The following is a 23,443-nucleotide window of genomic DNA, read 5'->3' as shown; positions in this document are numbered from 1 at the left end:
AGAGAGAAAGAGGAACACACACACACACACACACACACACACACACACACACACACACACACACACACACACACACACACACACACACACACACACACACACACACACACACACACACACACACACACACACACACACAATGTTGGCCACCACTTCAGAGGGGATATTCAATATCCATGAGCTTTTTCATTTCACACTGATGAATAATTCAGGGTGACCTGCCCACCACTGAGGGAGGGGGAGACAAAGGGGGAGGGAGGGAGACAAAAAAGAAGGGAGGACCGGGGAGGTGTGCAGAGGTAGTTGTCTGTTTTAGTGGATGCAGCTGTTGCTGGTCGACGTGCATAAAACCAATCTCCTCCCCAGCTGCCGTGGAGAATGGAATAATATACGGCAGCGTCGACGACAGATAATTAGGGAGATTATACCAAAGTGCTGCCATTCTTACAATGCGAGCAATGTGCTTGCATCGCCGTGTTCCTGTAGACAATACAGCCACGGGACGGAGGCGACTAGTAGAATAAACATGCGATCTGCTGAAATACAGAGAGAGGAAACAATCATAACATGTCACATGATGAGCACACACACACTCGGGGTCCTATAAAAACACAAACACACACTTGTAACCTCATCATTAGCGCTTGGTGGTGACCTATAGGCCTGTGGAGGAGCCACTGTGACGGCAGCTAAATTCCAATAAGCTCGCTATAGAAAAAAAACATCTGAAAGAAGTAGCTTCTTCCTTTGACTTTAAATTGGTTGTTTCAAATCCAATTTATTTCATCTTCAAATAAGTGTGAAGAATACAAAACTGGATTAAAATGTCAAACTACAATCATTAATTCAACATGTTTTTTACGTATCTGGCCGCTCCGGCCAGACGTTTAGTTTCAAAAATTCAGAAACACTTTTTTTTCAACCATAAACTCCTCCCTGACTGAGAAACAGAAGCACAGGGAGGAAAACCTAAAGATTTAATGCTCACTAACGGACAAGGACAGCGCCTCCGACCCTCCGTGAGCAGAGGTCAGATGCTACTGTCGCACACGCACACAAGACGCACACTCGAACACTCGAGCTGTCACAAGCAGGGGGAGACCAGCTGTTCCTCATTCGCTCGAAGGCTCCGTTCCCTCCGTGCGTTGGCCGGCTTCGCAGAAACCATTAATCCCTCTGTGAACGCAACCGATGGTTTGGAAAGATCAACCATGAGAAAACAGCGAGGGAGGGGCAAAAGAAAGATGGGGCTCAAAAACACTTATTTATTTTCTTTCTTTCACTTGTTTGGTTTTCTGAGAAAGGAATAAAAAAAAAAAAACCTAGTGCAGTGGAAAAATAGATTTTCCTGGCCATATTTCCCAGAGGACACAAACAATACGAAGGGCTAAGTGGAGATTGAGCAGCAGATAGTTCATGTAACATTTACCAGGTTCTCGAGAAACTGGAGACACATGACAGAGGGCCTGCGTTCAGATAAGCGTTTAAGAGTCGGGAGGTGAAGAGTGAACATTTAACAACACAATCTTTGCAGTATGGAGTAAAGAGTAAGAAAGTTTAAGTACCGAGATGGTTTTTTTTTTTTATTGATTTCGCATTGGCATTAAAGCACATCAGATTTCAAATGATGATGATGAAGATTAGGTCCAAGTGCTGACTTTCTAGTTTCAGGGTGAAGGGGTGAACAGAATATTTAAAAAAGAGTTTCTACACGTTTACGTTAAATATAAGACTTTTTAAGACCATAATGAATGAAATTTAAGACCTATGTAATGTAAGACAGATATGAAGGAATATCAGAGTCCCAGAATTACTTACACTTACCCATAATTGAATATAAGGTCAAGTAGCTGAGTGGAGAATAACCCTTAAACACTGTGTTATCTCTTAAACTACAAGCAGAGACAGTCCATAGTCTTTCCCTCTATGCAGGTTTATTACGGCGCTAATATCTGTATCATTGAGAAAGAACTACAACACATGCATAAATTACGCAGGCTGCCAAAACATTTCTCTTAAATAAATCTCTTTCTCTTATAAACACAAATTTTGCAACATAGTAGTAAACAAATGTTTACATAATTAAGCCCTACCTAAAAGTACATGAGACCTATTTTAACATATTTAAGACTTTTTAGGGTCTAGAATTCAGATAATTCAATTTAAGACTTTTTTAAAGAAACAAAAATGTAAGAACAAGAAAGACAAAGATCCTTAACATGGATTAAAAAGGCAACCAAGTTTTATTTTAAGTGGGCTGTCACAATGAAGGATTATCATTTCAACTCTTTTTTTTGTTTGCTGCTAATGAGTGAAGGGGAAATAAGCTGCTGAGCCATTTGCAAATTTGTAGTGTTTACTTGTCTGATTATATTCTGCACCCTAAAGCAAGGGAATGTATACAAAGGGTCACAATTCCTGAACAGTTCATCTGGTGGATGGAAAAAACTCTTAAAGTCACCGTTTCGTATTAAATTAAATGTGCAGGAGAAAGACACACATACTCCACGACTCCATGTAAAAATAGTCACTGTAAGCACCCAGACCTTAATGCACACAAGTCATAAGTGCATCATGTTGTTATGCATGAGCAACGTTACACTGTCATGAAGCTCCAATCCCCATAATAACCCCCTGACCGATGCCATATGAGCTGAAACCTCTCGTCTGTCTCCACTCATTCATATCAGTGGGATTAGTGAGGATGACACAGACTCCCACTGCCTGTATAGTAGCATCCACACACACACACACACACACACACACATCCATGTAAGCACTCATACGCATACAAACACACACACAGATGGCCGCTAGGATTTCCCCCACTCCTAATTCTCAGCCTTTTTCCTAGACAGGTAACGTAAGCCGCTAGCTCTCCGCAATAACCCGTTAGCATGTCAAGAACAACAAGTAAGGCAGGGGTCACAGTCAGGAAGCATCAGGGCAGTGATTCATGGCTGTGTTGCCTCTGCACACCAGAACATGACATTTAAGTTTCGACCTTCAAAATGTATATAAGTACAAATGTTGGGTTTTATCTTATTTTACTTCAAAGTAAAAAAATAAAAAAATATATTTTTTAAATTTAATAATAATAATTGTGGTTGCTAATTTGCTTAAATAGAGCCACTGCCCAAATAATTTCTGAATATATTAAATATATATATATATATATATATAGTTCTGGTCAAAGGAAGACAGAGACAGATAGAGGAAACTTAAGGTCTTGTCCCCATGTCCTGCTGTCAGTTCTGTCACATTCAGATGGAGACAAACACTTCCTGCTGCTGAGAGAGGGACATTTATGCATGTGTGTGTGTGTGTGTGTGTGTGTGTGTGTGTGTGTGTGTGTGTGTGTGTGTGTGTGGCAGGATAGTGGGGGGGCAGCAGCAGCACTGAGCACAAACACACACGTATATATCCCAAGTCGCGAGTTACAGACGTTGGGGAACATAAGCACTAGATCAAAGCCTTCGTACAATCAAAAAGCAGAGTGAACATAGAAACTCCCTCGTGTCTAAAACTCTCACAGAAATACAGATGTGTCCAGAGTCAGTCTGAGGCCACACTGACACACAGGGAATGTTTTCTATCTCACCCATATACACACGAGTGGAAGACAGGCAGGAGAGTGCACACTGAAATCAATGTCAGACACCTGAACAAAGCAGTTTAGCCAAGGACGGCTGAGAGCACATTAGGCATGCATCATCGTGGATGTCCTTCCAAACACAGGCAGGGAAATTAAAATCCCATTCGGTCTCCTCACGGGAGCTGTGCACTGGGAGGTTGCATAACTGTTAGTCGCAACGGTGATGGCCTCCTGTCAAAAAGAGAAAAAAGGGACCTGCCATGTTTTTGATCAGCCTCTCGGCAAGCAGTGGATGCAACCTGTGCACAATGTCATCGAGAAAAACAGAGTTATACAGGTGAAAACGCCAACTGACAACTCCCATAAGGCTGCGAGGCCCTGTTGCCAAGTTCTACTCTCTCTCCTTCCTGTAAGCTAGGAGCCCTGCCCCCAAACACACCACCGCCGCCCCGCCTCCTAATGCTGCAGCCCAGAAAAGTACAGCTGAAGATGTTCTGCGGATTATCTCCACAAGGAAACCACGTGCCGGCATTTGTGGACAACATGCAAGCGTCCACCTCAGTTAATCCACTGAGCACGCACACCATGCATACCACTAGCCAATCACGTCTCTAGCTAGCCAGGTGGCTATTCCGCCTCACGTGACACGAAAGAGTCGCTTCACCCACCTGAGCCACTGACAGACATCTCCATGGCCAATGCGAGTGCAGCACGGCGCTCTCCCTGCTATAGGTGGAAGGGAACTGTTGTAACTCAGCTCGACTCAAACTTTTAATGCCATTACTGACGCTACTTACGGCTTTAGCCAACCAAGACGGCGCCCAGTGGAGAGGAGCCCTCCCACCTGCAACTTGCACAGAAATATTTTTAGGCACCAGCTATTTCACTTGTGCTCACATCTTTTCTGCTCTCAGAATAAATAAAGAAGTCGACTGTATGGAAATGAAGATGCCTCAACTGCCATGTGTAAATGTACACTTTGATGTGAGACGATAAAAGGACGACTAGTTTTATTGGAAGAACTACCAATTTATTCAGTATGTGCAGAAGGAATAATGTGTCAGCTTTTCATCAATATGCATGTTTGAACATAAAACACCATGCATGTAATAAGAGAAGCTCTTCACTGGTGAACTGGAGCCTTTGCACAAAAGTGTGAAGCAGTCTCTTGAGAGGTGCACTGTTCACAGAGAGAAGGGAGGGGTGTAAGAGAAATTCTTTCATTAAGTGTCTTAAAACATTTTTCAAACTAAGCTGAAAATGGCTGCTGGTAAAGAGAGTAACAAGTGTTTCAAAATAAATGTGCAACGCTGCATGCAGGGCTCCACTTTTCCCCTTTTCCTTAAATGTGAAGATTATCCATGTCTGATTACCATTGAAACCTAGGTTGCCTAGCAACACACAATTAAGACGTATGCTTTCCGATCGTCTGCAAGGGGCTGCCCCTTTATCAGATGAAGTTACTGAAGCAACAAATGTCAGCTACATACAAATGAGCTTGTTGTGCTTAGAGTGTATTTGAGGGGGCACTGTGACCTTGGAGAGCGGCGTATATTTTCATGAAGCTCGAAAAAGGGACCTCCCACCCTGCTTCCCCCAGAGCTCCTCTCCCCCTCCTCTGGATCTTGCACCTCGCTTCTTATTTCCTTGACAACACATGAAGGGAAGCCACTTCATAAAAGTCATTACTCTATATAAAAAGTGCAGCAGCCCACAGACCCATTAGAGAGGCAGGCAGGATACGGGGTTAGATGGCTGAAAGGAAGGTTAAAAAGATTCAATTCTTCCCTAAGCTCATCAGCTCTCATCAGGAGGGAAATATATCAGCTTGTTATGAGCTGAGAAATCAAGCCCTTTATGTGGATGCCTAGCTGGAGAACTGAATCTCACTGTAGGCTGAACATAAAAAGCTGCCACACTACTTGCATTAACCTTGCAAGAGACATAGAGGTTCTGCAGAAGAATAAACACAATTATGTGTTTCATGAAGCCGGTAACAACACATTTCAAAGAAGAATGTAGTTAAAAAGGAAACGCCGCTGTTGGAAAACAAACAAAATGAGAAGTTTACTCTTATTGTTTGCAACAGTACATTCGCGTTTTTCATAGCGATCACTCTTTTAAAATATAAATTGGGTCTTAAGACTTTGTAAGTGAGCGTTGTAGCTGCTGTTGTTCGGTGATAATATCTTAATCCAATATATCTTACACTGCCTCCGCTGTGAGATGATCAGGAGAATGTTAGAATGTGAATGAGAACAGCACAGAGCTCATGAAATTTCCATTCAATGTACATACCCAGTGTCTGAAATGACAATGATTGAATTTGTGTCTGAGCACGAACAAACAAATGCGTTAAAGAACATTTAGCTGCTCTGCAATGCGACCAGAATCTCAAACAGACAACAGAGTGTCTATTAAAAACAGTTGCCTATTATAGTCTATGCAACTATACATCCAATTAGTGTAATTGGATTTGAGGCAGTTAAGCCATTGATTAGGAGAGAGTCCAGTGAAAAATAGAATGGCAGCAACTCTGCATCGATAAACCTTTACAATATAAAAAGAAGCTGAATGTGTGCATGTTTTTGACATGTTCTAACTCTGTGTTGTAAAGACAAAGAAATGTAGGAGAATAATAAGAGAACAAACGGTTCAAACTCTCTGATATTTAGTGCTATCAGGTTGTAAAGTGTTTTGTAAGCGCTCACCCGTTATCACATTTTAACCACAAGTACAAGAGACAACTGAACAACACCAAAAGCACACTGCCGATTCAAAATTATTCTGACCAATAAACCAAGTGAAAGAAAAACACCCAAAAATGTTGACCTCAATAACTGGAGCGCCTCTCATAAGAATTCAACGTGGTGATGAGACAGGATCCCCTCCGGCAAATGACACAACTCTGTTGCAATACATGTATAAATAGTTGTGTGGTTTTAAAAAAAGACCTCTCATAGCAAAGCTGCTTAGCTTGTCGGATGCATCTTACATGCTACTCCTCCATTCAAGTGTCAGACTGTTTATTACATTCAGAGTTAAATCTCACTCTACATTTATCTACAAGACAAATCAGAAAAAGAAAATATCACCAAAACCCACTGAAAAAAATACAAATCAAAGAAAACAAGAGAGATAGTTTGAAGAGATTCGTGAAATAGGTGAGGTTTGACATTACTTGTGTCAGGCGCGGTGGCCATGGTTGAGACAATGACAGGGGGACCAGTACGACGTCCAACCATCCTGCTGTTGTTAAGATTTTGCGCTTGGAGAGCGGAGGAAGAGGTCACAGGAATGATGGTACTTTCAGGGGCAGCACCGATCCCTTTCCGGAGCAGTTGGGGGCTGTGAAGGGGGCTTGGCGCTGCTGCTGGTGATGTTGGAGGAAGGTTGGGTGCTCTCTTCATCAGCTCCATGGGGGAATAGGAGCCAGAATAGGTTTTTGGGGCTGCTCCATGGGTGCCCGGGGCTGATGGAGGCTGTTGTCCAAGAGCAGACATGGCAAGACCGGTGTGGGCATTATACATGGAGAAGGGTCTTCCCTGAGTCACAGCATTGCTATATCCTCCAGGGCTAATTGGAAAAGCTCCACTTCCCATGGGCCGAGATCCTGGGTAGGTGGTGGTCTCCAGGAGGTGTTGGGAGGGTGCACTACTGGGTCTTCTGCCAAGAAATTCTCCCATCCTGGGGGACATGTTCTGGATATTGGTGGGATGTTGCTGTATCAGGTTGGGGTCCATGGTCAAACCCTGGGGCTGCATGTAGAGCTCATTGCGATGGGTAAAGCTGTTGGATCGTGTACGTGGTGCTGTTCCACTTGTCTTGCAACCAAGCATCACACGTGAGAGAGCACGGGCCTGGGCCAAGTTAGGGGCCACAGAGCGGACATCATGGTCCTCCATCATCCCCAGGGTGGCATAGGAATCAAAGCCATGTTGCAGCAGGAGAGTGATAGTGCTCTCAGCCAATCCTTCAGCTCGCAGGAAAGCCAGGAAGGAAGGGTCCACCATCTTCTTGGGGTCTGCAGCACTGGGATGGTGAAGAGACAGACCAGAGTTAAATCCAGCTGTGGCAGCCACCATGGCTGAATTCATGTCATAATTTGGGTCATAATGTTGCCTCTGAGAGCCTATAGCTCCATAAGCCCGGGGGAAAGCTCCGTCCATTCCCTGGTATGCTGGGTCCACCACAGTATTGGTGGCAGCTGGCTGATAGGAGTCCAGGGAAAAGCCGTTTATATTGTTGTAAGCTTGGTGAGCAGAAAGAGACGGTGGCCCAGCAGCGTAAATAGGAAGAGGGGGCTGGACCCCGTAGACCGCAGGACCAGGAGAGCTGCCACCAATACGCTGGACGTCTGGGATCATTTTAGATCCCAGAGTTTCCCTGAACAAACGGCTCAGCTCATGAACAGGAGGGGGAGGAGGTGGTGGAGGAGGCGGGGGAGGAGGGGGAGGGGGAGGAGGCATGGGGTTAGGTGTAGAAGCAGACGCCAACACGGTAGGTGTGGCCCTTGCCTGTCCTTGATCCCAGGTAGGCTTCATCCCCCTAGCGTTGGACCCATAATGCGATGCTGATCTGGTGAGCATGTGCTGGTTATCCCTATAAAACCCAGACTCTTCAGGTGGCTGACCAGATAAGGTAGAACCAGTCATGTAGTAATCCACAGGTGGTGCAGAGGCCAGGCTTGCCATCATTTGTCTGAGGTAGAGGCTGCTGCCAAGATCGGGCACAGAGTTCTTCCTCAGTAGCTGCTGTCCATGCCGGTCCTGTTGGATCTGGGAAGACTGGAGGACTGGATTCTGTTTCTCATCAAGATTTACGTGATGGTGAGACCATACTCCACCATCTCCCCCACAGAGTGCCAGAGAATTCCTACGACCTGCCATGGTGCCACAGAAGTGACAGCGACTTGCAGTCTTGTGGTTCTGGCCTTCAATCCATTCAGGGCCGTGATAGCTCAGAGAGCCACCAAAATGCGACTGCTCACTTGAGTTAGGCATCAGTGAAGACAATAACGAGGACAGCTATAAAAGCAGAAAATAAAACCGGGTATTGTGTTTCAACTCTCCAGTTACACTCACCCCCAATCAAAAAGGAGTAGTGATGAGAAGAGGAGAAAGGTGAAGCATGAGGTACCCTTTTACCTGATCTGCCGCTGTAGGCAACCCCCCTCCCCTCACTCTAAAGAGTGTGCTATCATGTAGCTCCCTGCTGGCAGCATATCTAAATAATTCAGCCCTGGAAACATTAGAAATCCACAAGGGCATGAGGCACAACATGACAAACACAGAGTATAAACATGCACACACATTCAAACTGAAAAAAAACACACCTTTAGGGCGAGGATCTACTCCATTCTACAGCAGGGATCATGCTTGTGGTTGGCATCACGCTTACATTCCAAACTAAGACCTAGAGTAGAGAAATTGGGCTAAAAGCACATGCTGGACAATGACAACAGAATGGAGGAGGGGACGGGATGCTCTAATCCAATGGGGTTGCTGCACGCCACTGGTAGGACAGCCCTCTCGTCCACAGCATTTTCCACAAGGGGATTAGCGTCAAACTAAAACCTGCTTAAATCCACTGCCCCCTGTGACATCACTTGAACCAGATAGTGTACATAGCCAGCACGCTGCTGAGGCCCCTGGATGTGTTCACGGAGTGTAAAGCTACAGTGTTTATGGTGCTTAGTGGTCACTACTAACCACTTCGTTGGCCTACAGCCGGAATCCCTCTGAGCATGAATAGATCCAGAGGAATCGGGGAGTTTGGGGACTGACATGCTTGCTGAAGTGTGTCTCTGGGGAGAGGGGGAGGGGAGTGGTTGCAAAGGCCAGACACAAGTAATGCTGAGGGTCAGTCTCAATCCGGTGGCCACTAGAGGAGTTGCTCCACTTGAGCCATGAAGAATGCACAGCCTCCTCTACTGGGCAACGACAGATTCACATATGCAAATACGCACATACAAATAACCCTACAGGCAGGGACAAGGAAGAACATGCAGCCTCCCTAGAAGTTAAATGTACACTCGGGCCAAAGTTAATGATTTCAGATCGATGGATGATTTATAAAGCATAAAAAAAAAACAGTCCAAAACTGAAGTATATTAATTTTACAGTAGAAATAATATATATAAAATATATATATCTATACCTTGAAATGAGCTATCGTGGTTCATTTTGTGAACTGCACTTAAACCAAATTGGGTCTTATTTCCCCTCACAGTTCTCCTGCATACACCTAATGTACAAGAGAGCAGATACGGCTTATCTGAGATGTTGCCATCAGAGATAACTGTTGGTGTTTACTTGCCATGACAAGGGCAATGTAAACAAAAAAACTGTGGCAGCAGGAGAAGAAAAGAGGGCTTTGATAAGAGTGTGATGGGGGGGAGCTGATAAGGCAGGAAGCTGCTGGCTCTCACTTCACCTGCAAGACAGACAATGTGGGAAAGGACAAGGCATGAGGAGAAGGGGATATGATTGGACTGCGCTGGACCGTGACAACTAGATGGCTCCAAGCCTGTTTCTATTCTGTACTTTATTTCTGTGTGAAATAGGCAACAGGGGTTTAAAGGAAGAGTTTTTCGCGGCAAGTCTCCAGGGACATTTTGTGGATGCTCCTGAAGCTGAGACACAGAGACAGCGTGACTGAGACGCGCTAAATTTATTACAGTTTAGGAGTGACAGGCGACTGCTACAGCGCCGTGCCTCTTTACGTTGTCCCTGTACCTGTCAAGTCACAGAGGGGGAATGCTATAACAAACTTCTTTCATTTTAGAGCTTAAGTGATGCAATCATGATATAAGACCAAAAGCAAAACAGATCATTTCATCATGGAACATCCAAATTGAAGAACATTAAGTAGGTCAAAACAAAAAGGAATCATTTCACTTTCCTTATGGCTCTGCACAGGATGATGCACTTCTAAAAGGATGGCTTCTTTCATTGGAGGTAAAGCATACCTAGCAATTTACTTGAGGCGATTTCTCAGCACTATCCTCCCAGGTCTGAGTCTCCCTGTGCTTTTTTGTCAGCTGTAAAACACACCATTAATCACTGTGTTGTATCTCTCGACGGCGATCGCAATAACTTCTTTTAATAAGCCCCTTCCAGTGCCGCGTGTCACTCAGATCCCCGCTTCCCGACAAAATATTAATAACAATAATAAACATCTCAAGTGGGGTCGGGCTGGTGTTGTTAAATCTGAAACAAGAATATGACATATCATATCTCCTGCCATGCAAATCGCTGCATTTCCCACAATTCATAAGCAGGAGAAGCTGGGGAACAATATTCATCTTGTCTACATCCTCTGATATGCCTCTCGTGAGAGCTCCATAATTAAGTGAGCATGCTATATTACACTCATCAAGCAACAGGGACCCCGTACTTGCTAGCATGAATAATATAGCAGAAGAAAAGAAAACCCAAAGTTACACGATGGATATTTGGTGAGCTGCATCAGAACCGATGCCAAGTCTCGCTCGCTCACTAGCTCACAGCCAATCACACAGCTCTGTCAAAGACCTCTGGGTACAATGTGTTGAACAGACGTCCAGCAACAGTCATGCCTTTGGAGCAATCTGGCCATCTTTCTAGGGCACAGGACGCTAACGGCAGGACTTGGCAGGCAGAGCAGGCAGAGCAGGCAGGGATAGCTGCAGAACGATTTACATAGCTGCGACTCTACAACTGCTGATCCATTAAACTTTCATAGGGGCTTCATAAATTAAAAGTATGACTGGAAGATCTTGAAAATTCTACTCAATTACTGTGATTGTACAGTATATTAAAGTTTTAACAAGCCTCTGGGCCCTTTCTTGCTCCAACACAAGCTCGGGGAGAAAGGAGGGGCAACGGGGAGAGGAAAAACACATGGTACCAATTCTGGTCTGATGGCTTTCGGAGGGTTCACATCTGCTGTGGAATCGAGACGCTGGCCTCTTTGCCACCATCCATGTCCAACAGTTACATGGGTGGGAGGAACATGGGGGCACAGCGAGAGACGCTACTGCAGAGCTTTCATTTGCAGGGCAAGACCTCTGCTGGACTAGGTGAGGCAACTGATACGAGTTCTGTCTTGCATTTTAGCAGGATGGTTTGTTCCCTCTTTGCCTCGTGCGCAGCCCTGCACTCCGCCCGCCTATCATTATAAAGCCAGTGGTCCATACTGCATCACAGATGGGGCAGACAGAAGGGAGAGACGACAGCCCGCTTGCTTTTTGGAGAGATGAGGAGTGTGCAGCTGAGTGAGAGAAGAGGGAGGGACGGAGAGCGAGAGAGGGAGAAGAAAAGGACAGAACAGATGAACTGATGAAAGCAGATATGAGGTCTAGCTTAATGCAAGAACAATTTTACAATGCTGTGGTTACAAGCAAAAAATAAAGTAAACATACAGAACATACAGGAAAATCTGATATTCATCTTTCTACTTGGGTGTCACTGCATGGTCCAAAAATACGCTATGTCCTCTCACATACAAATAACCCAACCCAGAGCAGCAGTACAAAAATATGAAGTAAGTATGTACGAAAAGTATGAAAAAACTAAAAACTCTGTATATTATTACTAACATATCCGAGATCTTGATTTACATAACAAAGAGAGTATCTGATCAAAAAGATGAAGAGAGAAAATGAAAAGCTGTTCACACATGATAGTTGTGATAGGTATTGCATCTGAGGATTTGACAACCAGCCTTCGTTTTCACTTGAGCACATTGACGCACCACTCACTTGTCCTCAGCATATAAACAAACTCTTTTCAAATCAGAGACAGACAACACAACAGTGTGGATATGAAACGACCTTTATCAAATATAAACCAGCGTCTTTAAATGAAAGACAGCAAACCTGTGAAGTTACTCTACATCACCACTTTCTTTCAATTCTGACCATAGACTGTTTTGAAGATAGACGAAATGACAGCTGCTACAAACCCAAGCCAAAAACATCTTGATCGCCTCATGGTGGCTGGGTGCAGCATAGGCCGAATTAAAACATCACATACACAGCTATATATTTTTGTAGTTGTTATCCCACTGAAGCATGTTTAAGTGTTCATTTTTCCACTGATTTTTGGTTTTAATTACTCAAGATTACCACTGTGCAGACTCTGGCTTCAAGTGACAAGTCACCAAGATGGCAGCTCCCATATCCAGGATATTTTGGCTTCATTTTCGTACAGTGAGATTAAGGAGAGACACGTTGTCCATCTTTATTCAATGTCTGTGGTTAGTAAACTAAGTAAGAATAGCCTAAATGCTAGTTGCATGTTTACAGCAGAGAATAAAATAATCCTATTGGTTATAAAGAAATCAACAAGGGGAAGAACAATAGTCTGATGAATTATTGGGTTTTGTTCAGCATGTAATATGGATAAATTATATTCCTAATTACGCAGCCATAAAGGGCCGTCATGTAACACCACATGAATAAAATGCACATGTTGATTAAAACATTATCTGAGTAGATTAGAGCGGCTCTAATCCAACCCTGTGGGGAAAACTCTATTGCACTCCACAATCACAACAACAATCTTAGCATAGGAAGAAGAAAAGAAAAAACAGACCAGGAGCTGAACTGTCCTCCCTCTGAGCCACACAGCCCGACACTGCAAAATAATCATAAGAAAAAATGGTTCAGCTCAAATTAAGCCGAGAACATGAAAGAAGCTGAGGAACACGGGCCGTGGCAGATCACACCTCATCTCCTCAGACCACAGAAATGAATCTCGTCACCCCTGAGAAAAGAGGGAATGAGAGAAAGAGCGCGAGGAAGAGAACGCTCCTCTCTCCCCTCCTCTTCCTCACGTCGCCGAATTAAAGCTGATGCTTCCCAGCAGCTGCTTTGATTGAGCTAACTAGCAGCTTTTGATAAAAACAGTTGCAACCGGCTCCCTGCCTCCTTATTTGCAGACAGGCCAGATTATGCTAAATACATATCAAGGACTTAAATGGCTGAATCAGCCTTGTCATCTAACCACAGGGTTTCCTTAGATACTGCATTTCTGATCCCTCTGCCATAAATACCAATGTACAGCCGCAAGAATGAACAATTTGGGCAATGGTATGATATAAAAAAAACATTTATAATATGGAAACTGTCTTGGATGACAGGAGTTGATTTTTAATGTAGGGAAAACAATAGAGACAAAGGCGACGGGGTTTGTTGGACGGTGCAGAGTGTGTTGTCTCAGCAGACGTTCTTGAAAGAGAACGCTCCAGATTTCCACTTGAAAGGGATCGGGGAGAGACGGCACGAAACCTCGGCTTCAGCTGGTCTGTGTCCGTTTGCCAACTGCGGGCCTGGCTGGAAGAGTGGACCTGGACCGAGATGAGTTACAGCCGACAGTAGCCAAAATAGGCCCTGTGAGGATTTTACCTGCGCGCGGGAACAAAAAAGCGGAGCCTCGCTTCATGTGTGTTGTCTCTGCACGCTGAGACAATCACCATGACAGCCTTATCACTCTGCTACATGCAATGAGTGGGACAACTTTGCCTGGTCATTGGCTCGCGACCAAATCACAAATCACAAGCTGTTTTTTTTTGTGTTTTTTTTTAACGCCCTCACAATGGCCGCAGAGGACTGATTCACTGATCCTGTATGATGGCCATCTGGAGAACGTGTGTGTGTTTGTGTGCGAGTCTGCTTCAGTGTGCATGTGTTCTTTTTTTTGGTGTGTTTTTATGTGCGCACAGGAACACCGACAGGTATGCTCACCACGAGGCAGCTCTGCACGCATCACGGCAACACCTGTTACCGTCTCTGTGTGCGTCTCCTGTGGGCTTTGAGCTCATGCCCAGCAGCGCAGACTAACTGTTGGTCCCTCGGGAATGACTAACTACCTCAGATGTCTGACTCACACGGATGCAACAGCTGGATGTGGACCGACGTTCTAATCACGAAGGATTTCCACCAATGAACAATCCACCTGTGCTATGAAATATGATATTTATGTGATTCTCCTTTAGGGCTGGGTGATTATTCAATAGTGTTGTTTGGTGACTTTCACTGAAATTCTATCGCCCACACAGAAACACGTCTTTTTTATTTGTATTGTTGAAGCTTGACATTTTGGGTCGTATGCTCATTTATTTCCTTGTTCAGCGTTACATAAGAAGATTGAGACCACTCACATACCGGTGCACTATGGGTAGTTTTAATTTAAGAGATACCAGACTGATAACAGAATTAGAAATCCTTCAATACTGCAAAAAATGCCGGGTCGGCGTGTACGCAAATCGTTGTCCCAATCCGATAACACATATTAAGGCTCACGCAGATTAAGCAGCGATTTTATATTCCCAGAAATCACAAATTCTTCACTGCTCCAAAAACTGCCACTGGCAAATAATGTTTTTTGAGCAGCGGAGAGGAAGGGATTTCCGGCAATGTGGCGCTAGCCGGAGCGAGTTGTACCACAAGTAAAACGGCAACGTGTACAAGACTTCAGCTTCGGGAGGTGGCACTAGTGTTGTTTGTTGTGTATTTATTGATTTATTCATTTGTGTTCTTTTTCAGTTATGAATGTCAAATATAGAAAAAAGTTCTATGGCATCATTCTCTGTATGTATTTGTTTTTCAAAGGGCTTAACCTGGGTTGGGTTAGTATTATACAGCTGTTGAATTATATTGTACTAGTTGTTAATTTTTTCAATGCACTGGTATCGGATTGGCTCTCAGAATCGAAACAGGAGTCGTATCGATTATCTCATCTAACATTCGGCAAGAAGGCGAATAAGCATATTTCCACGGCTAACATGTGCATGTTCCTGATATCACACAATTACTCTGAATAACCTGAAGAGGATTCTACTTTCTCCATTTAAACAATTTGTCTGCATGTTGGACGTTGACACCGATTCTTCTAAATTGCTTGAAATTTGAATTATTCCAGGCAAAACCGGAGATTTCCATATTAAAGTGACAATTTAAAAGAAAATGGCCAAGGTTGCCTTTAGGTGGATGAAGTAATATTTTCTTTCCTTCATGTTAAACCGACATTTTATTAGGATTGGGGCTAACTACGGGCTTGCACAGGATGTGCAGTTTACGTCCTTCATTTCATGCACACAGCGCCGAGGTGCTTACATCATGCTGCAAAACAAATATGCTGGCAGTGGGGGTAATGGTGCATCGAGCTTCATTTTCCAGCACTGCAGTCATGTCTGCCTCTCCCTGCGCTGGCTCCAGGAGGGCCCAGCGGCTTAACAAGCCTCTTGGGGACCCAGAGAGCAGAGAGGAGATGATTTTACCTCAGGACACAGTCTGACAGACACACACACATAAACACACAAGCACACACACGCACGCCGAGCAAAGTCAAACAAGTGGGTTTAAAAATGCACATCCACAAATCTTCAGACACAGTTTATACACCCACACAAAGACTCATATTCCTTGTTGCCGGGGCCGACTTTGTAGCTGTGTGCACAGCAGGGGGCTCCTCTTCTATGTTCAGGCCCTTCAATAGAACACCACCGCTCTCTAATCCACAACCTAAAGCCTAATAATCACCGCAGATCGTGGGGTAAAATTGGCTACTTCCAAACAGCCGTGACAGGATAGAAACCATCCAATCCCCTGCGGTAAATCTAACTTTAGCTCAGATGTTTCCAGATTCTCCACAAGTAGAAGTCACACAGCAGACATTCCTACACAAACAGCTCACAGACCTCATTTACATCTGCCAGATGACTGTTTGCTGCCGGGGTCAATGTTTATACACTGGTTCCCGTGGTCTCTGACATGCCGTGTGCCAGGAGAAAATTATGGCAATCAATGGGTATCGATCACCTATAGGTCTTAGGGTTGTGCTAATAAGGGTGGTCGGCTCCGGGATGTATAGCTCCGAAGCAATGTCGGTGAGGGAAATAGAAGAAAGACAGTATTGTAGCAGGGCAAGACGTATAGGTTTTTTTAAGTCTTGTGCAATTTTTCCAATAAGTAGCTATTAAATTATCTATTTTCTTTATTAGAATTATGTCTTTGGAAACAGAATAGATTTCCTGCATCTGGACATCTGTAACTTCACACCACCAACATAATAATCCTGCGCTCCATCAGATAATTTTCCAATATTCGGGGCACTTGACTTGAGGCACTGAAGCTCAAAGTGTCAATATCACACCCAGATTAAGTTTAATTAACCATGAAAGCCATAATCGTGATTCTACAAATGATGAGATCAACTCAGCAGCCGCAGTGTTTGTTGGGAAAAGTGAAGAGAAAACACAACAAGTGTAACTTTGCGGTTCATGACGCACACACACACACACACACACACACACACACAACTTCACCTTCACAGATCTTGTCCAGCCGCTGCCTCTTCACTTTGTGTTTGTCAGTCAGGGACATGGCGTCAAACACAGCACGTGCACAGGGTGGCGCAGCACGGATCAGCACGGCAGGGCACCTCTCCTCCTCAGCCACAAATACTGACAAGCTTCAGACTCCTAGTGCACTGTCAGCACTATTCCCCGGGGCATAACGCCTCGGCACATACACCTGCAGGAACGGCACAAACACAGAAAAGGCCTGGTTAAACACAACACTGACTCTGACTTGACACACACACACACACACACACACACACACACACACACACACACACACACACACACACACACACACACACACACACACACACACACACACACACACACACACACACACACACACACACACACACACACATTATTGATGTACAAGTGCAAAAAAAAAAAAATATCTGACATGGGAAGGCATTAAAGAGTCCTTGACTACAAAGTCACTCAGCCTCTTGCTCACAAAGAGCCCAGGAAGCTGCAGGCGATAGATATACAAAAAAATCTGTGAATCACACACAGACACACTCACACACACACACAGACTTACTCAGATACTATTGGCGACAAATTGCCTTATTTGCTCTAAAAATGACAAAGCTTCAGCGCTCTAAAAGCTCCACTTTACTCCCGTTTGAATTTATTTTACTGACAAACACTCACCTGAAGCTCCATCTACAGTAACTTGTCGCTCTTCAAATTCCTTATTGATCGCACTGACATTTGACGGATCTCGACTCTCGACAAATAGCAATCTACCTTTTCTCTCTTTTTTTTGTTTTTTTGCCCTCAAAGCCACTCAAAACAAAGCGAGCACACAAACGTTTATTCACCTGACAAAAGCTGATCTGAGGAAACGTGAACGACGCTGTTAGAACCTGCGAGGATGAGATTTAACATCTGACAAAAACAGGCTCTTGAGTTGATGTGCTTGCACCTGAAGGTTGACAGACTGTCATGTAATGACACATTCAGGCCAACAGAGGGTGGTTAACATCTACCCAGAGAGAAGCACAGTGTCTGACACTAGGAGGCCCTGTTCAGACCTGCGACAACCATCCCTCTGTCTCGGGGTGTCAGTTAAGCGCATCTGTATTTCTCCTCTGAGCTCAGAAGTTTCTAACGTCAAAAATCTGGTTTATAAACCAAAACAAAGGAGAAAATGCAAGTTTAAATCCCTGCTCACCTCCTCCACCTCTGAACGCCAACAACTCTTATTTTGACAAAAATCCAGCCTTTGTAATCAAAGTAATCATACCAACATTTTCAGTTTTAGAAAGGCTTGGAAATCCGAGCCGGCTGAAAAATGTTACTCCTCACAATGTCCAATTCATTAACTCTGACAGACACGCAGGCAATTATTTGCACAAATGCACCTTTGTTAGAGGGAAAACAGACGAGTGTGCATTTCTTCACTGGCAGCACATAAAGAGCACAGCGTGGATCAGCATCTTAGTGAATTAGAGTAAAATTATTGCAACACAAAAGGGGATTAAATGTTGCAAATGCCACGTCGTGCTTCTCTAGGACCAGAGCCAGACGCACCTCTCCTCGCTCAGAAAGTGCTGAGACCATGAAAACGGCTGCGCGTGCCAGAAAGCATCAGGGCGGTCATTACTTGAAGTCTTCGTCAGTCCTTTTCTAATCAAAATTTAGGGGGAGAAAAAAGAAGGTAAAGAGTTCAGTGAAAAACAACACCCTCCGTTATTATCTGAGAAATCAGGGGGGGGGTGTCAGTAGTCGTCAGTCGTCGGGGCTGGAGCTCGGGGCCCGGTGTGGGTGGTTGTGAAGTGTGACATCATCAGTACATGTCCGCACATATGGGACCACACAGACCCATCGTACTCAGAGCACCTTATAAATATGTCGCCACACACTTAGAAATATGTCTGAAGGGTGTTAGCTGCCATTAGGTAGCATCAGTCATTTGGACATTTTTCTCTCAACCAGCGTGCTATATTTCCCAGAATGCTTTCAACAACCTCAGAGTTGGGCCTCGGCATTATAGCTTTCAGTGACAGGTGGGTGTAAACAGTCTTTATACTGAACCTCTGGACAAAAGCAGAGTGGGCACGGCTCAAACTCCAATTCAGAAGTCCAGACAAGCACTTAAGGTCTGAGATGAACGTTCGTGCCGAGCCGTCGTCGAAGCTCATTAATCTTGATCGGGAGAGAAAAGTACTTTAAAATAGTGATAATCTCTGACCCCTGATTTAGAAAAATCCTGGATCCGCCGCTGAATTCACGACATGTGGCTTTACCCACAATCCAACAGTAGCTGCAGGGATATGTGATCAAGACAATCAATTTGTGATTAGTTGAAATATTTCAGTAGCCTGCAGAGTTGTTTTGAAATGGTACAAATGCACAGAGAAACTGCACAATGTTAGAACTGCAAAATATTACCTGAGTAATCTATTAGTCAGTTGACAGCAAAATAATCTGCAACTGGTTTGATATTAGATTAATCCTTTTAGCAATTCTTTGAAAAACAACTTCCCTAAAAGAAGGATACACGTGTTTTTGTGAGATACAGTGAAAGTAAACGAAGCATTTTTAACGCAAAAGACCTTTTTCATGGGAAATATCTGCGTTCGAGTTAAAGAGACATTTTGGCACGGGGGAAGTCACGGAGAACGGGTCACTTCCTGGGTGTCCTCCCGACGAGGCAGCAGTCTGTCTCCAGTATGTTAACGTGCTGCTGGAAAACCTCACCCTGTTACTTGATTCACTTCAGTTCCCCCCCCCCCCTCGTCCCTCCTCCTCCCTTTTCATCTGTCCATCTCTCTGAAGTGCTGCTGCCTCTGAGGTTTCTCACACAGAGTCATCAATCCCCGGGCCGTCTTCCAGGCTTGTAAAAAGGACTGCACGGGTAAATGGACTTCACTTATACAGCGTTTTTCTCGTCTTAACGACCACTCAGAGCGCTTCACACAACAAGTCACACTCACATATCCGCACAAATATTCATACAGCGCTTCTATCGACACGCTGATCGGCCCACGGACTTTCCTAATTCATGCATGAGAGTGCGGCTGTGTGTGTGACATAAAGAGTGAGAGTGACAGAGAGAATAAAGAGTGTTCACAGAGGCTAACAAGACCCACACATTGTCCAAAACCTTCCCCAGTTCTTATCCCTTTTTCTCTGCCCTTGCTTTTTTATGCTGCACTCACTTCCTCAGCTGCCTACGAGCAGAGTGTGCGCGCAAAATTTACTTACATGACTAAAATACAGCCAATCATGCATAAAAACTGATGAAACCAGGCGGAAGAAAATCTAAAACAAAGCCAGCGGGGCCTGAAAGGGTATTTAGGCAGGGATTTTGCACTCCGAGCCCAAACACAAAGGTCACACACATGAATCTTAATATTTAAGAGGCATTAAAAGTCAGATGATTGATAAAACTCCCTGCATGCGGGGGGCACAGCTCATTGAAAGAGAAACATTTGTGTGTGTGCACGAGAGAGGCCGAGACGTTAAAAAAACGCAGGAATCTAAATACGTGACGGGCGGCTCCGTCTCCCAAGGACGGCTCCGCTGCCAGCAGCGCGATCACACTCCACAAACTCTCCTCAATGTCAGCATCACACAGAGATCACTGTCTGAGTTACTGTCCACAGAGGTGGGGGAAGGGCGGGCTGTCAGAGGGGGATTCAGACACAAACACAAAGGAGGGTCTTCAGTGGGTGCTAATACAACGTCAAATGACATAACTGTCGCTTTTTCTACTTTATACATCGAATACTTGAGTTTTTTGAGTTTTCAACAGTTTTGTATCTGTATCCCAATTCAGGGGCTGTGTCCTTCGTGGGCCTTGTCAAAGGTTGAAGCCAAATGAGACATTCTGGTATATGGAGGATTTCACATTTGTGTCACCACTCTTACCATTGCATCGTTAGCTACTTTGAGCAGCTGCACTCACTGCAGCTCAGACACCCAGACAGCTAGCTTGTTAGCCTCATCACCAGCACACAATGAGTCCTGGGCTAGATCGGCCCGGAAATTATCCCACACATCGGATCTTTTGTTACTCAGGAATGGAAGGACACATTCGAGAGAGGGGCAGCCTAGTTGTGCCGCTGTGACCCAATCTGTCTTGAAATGCAGCCTTCGAAAAGGATGCGGCCCCTGAATTGAGACACAGCTTGTTGTCTTGCCTGAAGCAGCATCACTAGATCCGATTGGCTCTCAGATAGTGCATATCTATCTATTCCCTTAAGAAACCACAGTTAAATTCACTAGATCAAGATTTTTTGGGGGGATCTGCATCGAAACATGCCCTTAAACATGCCAGATTATTTCATCCAGATCCATAATTCTCTGATAAATCAAGGAAAATCTTAAAAAAAAAACTTAATCTAGCTGGTGGAGGTAAAAACTTCACCTAATTGACTCGTCAATCAACAAGAAATTAATGAATAACTGTGTTGTTGGGCATAATATATATATATATATAATACGCCCATAATACATCCATCCATCCATTCATCCATCCGCTTATCCAGTCAGGGTCACAGGGGAGCTATAGAAAAAACTGGGTATATTGTGTTACTTAAAATTATAGTTTGACCTTTCATTGATCAAACAATTCATCCATGAAACAGAAAAAAGGGATTTATGGATGAATAATTAACGACAGCAAGAGTAAAGAGCCATTACAGTAAAAGTTCATGTGTTGACACAGATCAGTGGGATTAAGGTTCAGGGTTAACGTTAGAGGTTGAGAAACAGAGGAGCTAGTATATTTTTCTTTTTGTTTAAGACCGACTGAAATATCTGTGTGGACATGAGTGGGGCTGTAAAGAAGCCAAACCTGAAACAGACAGAGAGAGAGAGAGAGAGAGAGAGAGAGAGAGAGAGAGAGAGAGAGAGAGAGAGAGAGAGAGAGATTGAATAATTAAAAAGGTCAGGCTACCTGCCTGCTGTGTGTCACTGCACACACATGCATGCACACGCACACAGTTCTGAGAGATATGCACAATGCACACTGGGGCAAGGACTGCATAGAGGAGTCATTTGGGGGAGTGATCATTTTCCCTGGAACACAGCGTAGTTTGTGAACTAATTGGGTGAATCCATAATTAATTTGCTGACATTAAGCCTTAGGGTTTGCTCCACTAAGACTTGACTGCTTTCCAAGGATGTGAAGAAGTCCTCGTGAAGCCTCGGGCTCACCGCTGAAGGGCACAATCTCGTTCCAACGCTTCACAACCCAGGTTCTGACATTTCGAGGGGGCGATATCTAACAGACGTGCATTTGCACCATGTGTCAGTTAACTCGCGGTACTGGAGGGATTGGTTTAATGTAGGCCTCGATTTCCTCAACGAAACATTTGAGTGATGGATAAATCTAGAAAATCCATAGTCAACATGTTTTTAATTGACGTAACAAGACCGAGCTGTTTTTCTTACCTGACTGCTCTATCCTCAGGGAAGAAAAAACATCAATGTTGAGAGGTATTAAGAGACTTCTCTAGACTTATTAAAGCAGAGAGAGCCTAAAGTATCTGGACACACACACACACACACACACACACACACTGTGTCATATCTCTTAAATATGGACAACAAAATTGACCATAATCAATGATAAAAGTACTGAATTGTGTCATAAATTCCAAAATTCCCAAAATGCTTTTTCACCAAATCAACAGTATTTGTTTTAAACTTAAAGAAGTTATCACGAGCGTACGACACGATGAGGTGGAAGACCGAGGTTTTGCTGCATGAAGAATGAATGTTCTAACTCTTATGGTCATTTACAGTGCCTTGCATAAGTATTCACCCCTTTGGACTTTTCTACATTTTGTCATGGTATAACCACAGATAAAAATTTATTTCATCGTGAGTTTATGTAATGGACCAACACAAAATAGTGCATCATTTGGAAGTGGGGAAATATTACATGGATTTCACAATTATTTACAAATAAAAATCTGAAAAGTGTTGAGTGCATATGTATTCACCCCTTTACTGTGAAACCCCAAACAAAGATCTGGTGCGACCAATTGCATTCACAAGTCACATTTGCAAGTCACATAATTAGTAAATAGGGTCCACCTGTCTGCAATTTAATCTCAGTATAAATACACCTGTTCTGTGACGGACTCAGAGTTTGTTGGAGATCATTACTGAACAAACAGCATCATGAAGACCAAGGAGCTCACCAAACAGGTCAGGGATAAAGTTGTGGAGAAATATGAAGCAGGGTTAGGTTATAAAAATATCCAGAGCTTTGAACATCTCTCTGAGCACCATAAAATCCATCATAAGAAAATGGAAAGAATATGGCACAACCGCAAACCTACCAAGAGGAGGCCGTCCACCCAAACTGAAGAGTCGGACAAGGAGAAAATTAATCAGAGAAGCAACCAGGAGGCCCATGGTTACTCTGGAGGAGTTGCAGAGATCCACAGCTGAGGTGGGAGAATCTGTCCACAGGACAACTATTAGTCGTCTACTCCACAAATCTGGCCTTTATGGAAGAGTGGCAAGAAGAAAGCCATT

General features: G+C 44.1%; 1 protein-coding gene across 6 annotated transcripts in view; it reads right to left on the bottom strand.

Annotated features, from left to right (window-relative positions):
* ctbp2l (C-terminal binding protein 2, like) overlaps positions 1 to 23,443 on the bottom strand; it is a 98,395-nt gene that overhangs the window by 37,166 nt on the left and 37,786 nt on the right. For 2 of the 6 annotated variants that reach the window (XM_035145098.2, XM_035145099.1), the window contains exon 1: positions 6,777 to 8,598. In XM_035145098.2, the coding sequence (XP_035000989.1) occupies positions 6,777 to 8,598 (1,822 nt within the window). Of the gene's footprint in view, positions 1 to 4,263; positions 4,359 to 6,776; positions 8,599 to 8,930; positions 8,995 to 13,173; positions 13,216 to 16,906; positions 17,115 to 23,443 lie in introns of those variants that run through there. The other 4 variants (XM_035145102.2, XM_035145100.2, XM_035145103.2 and 1 more) reach the window with 4 other exon arrangements.

The sequence above is a fragment of the Hippoglossus stenolepis genome, chromosome 21 (genome assembly GCF_022539355.2).
Source record: "Hippoglossus stenolepis isolate QCI-W04-F060 chromosome 21, HSTE1.2, whole genome shotgun sequence".
In the NCBI taxonomy this organism is placed as follows: Eukaryota; Metazoa; Chordata; class Actinopteri; order Pleuronectiformes; family Pleuronectidae; genus Hippoglossus; species Hippoglossus stenolepis.
This window is presented reverse-complemented; position numbering and strand designations above follow the sequence as displayed.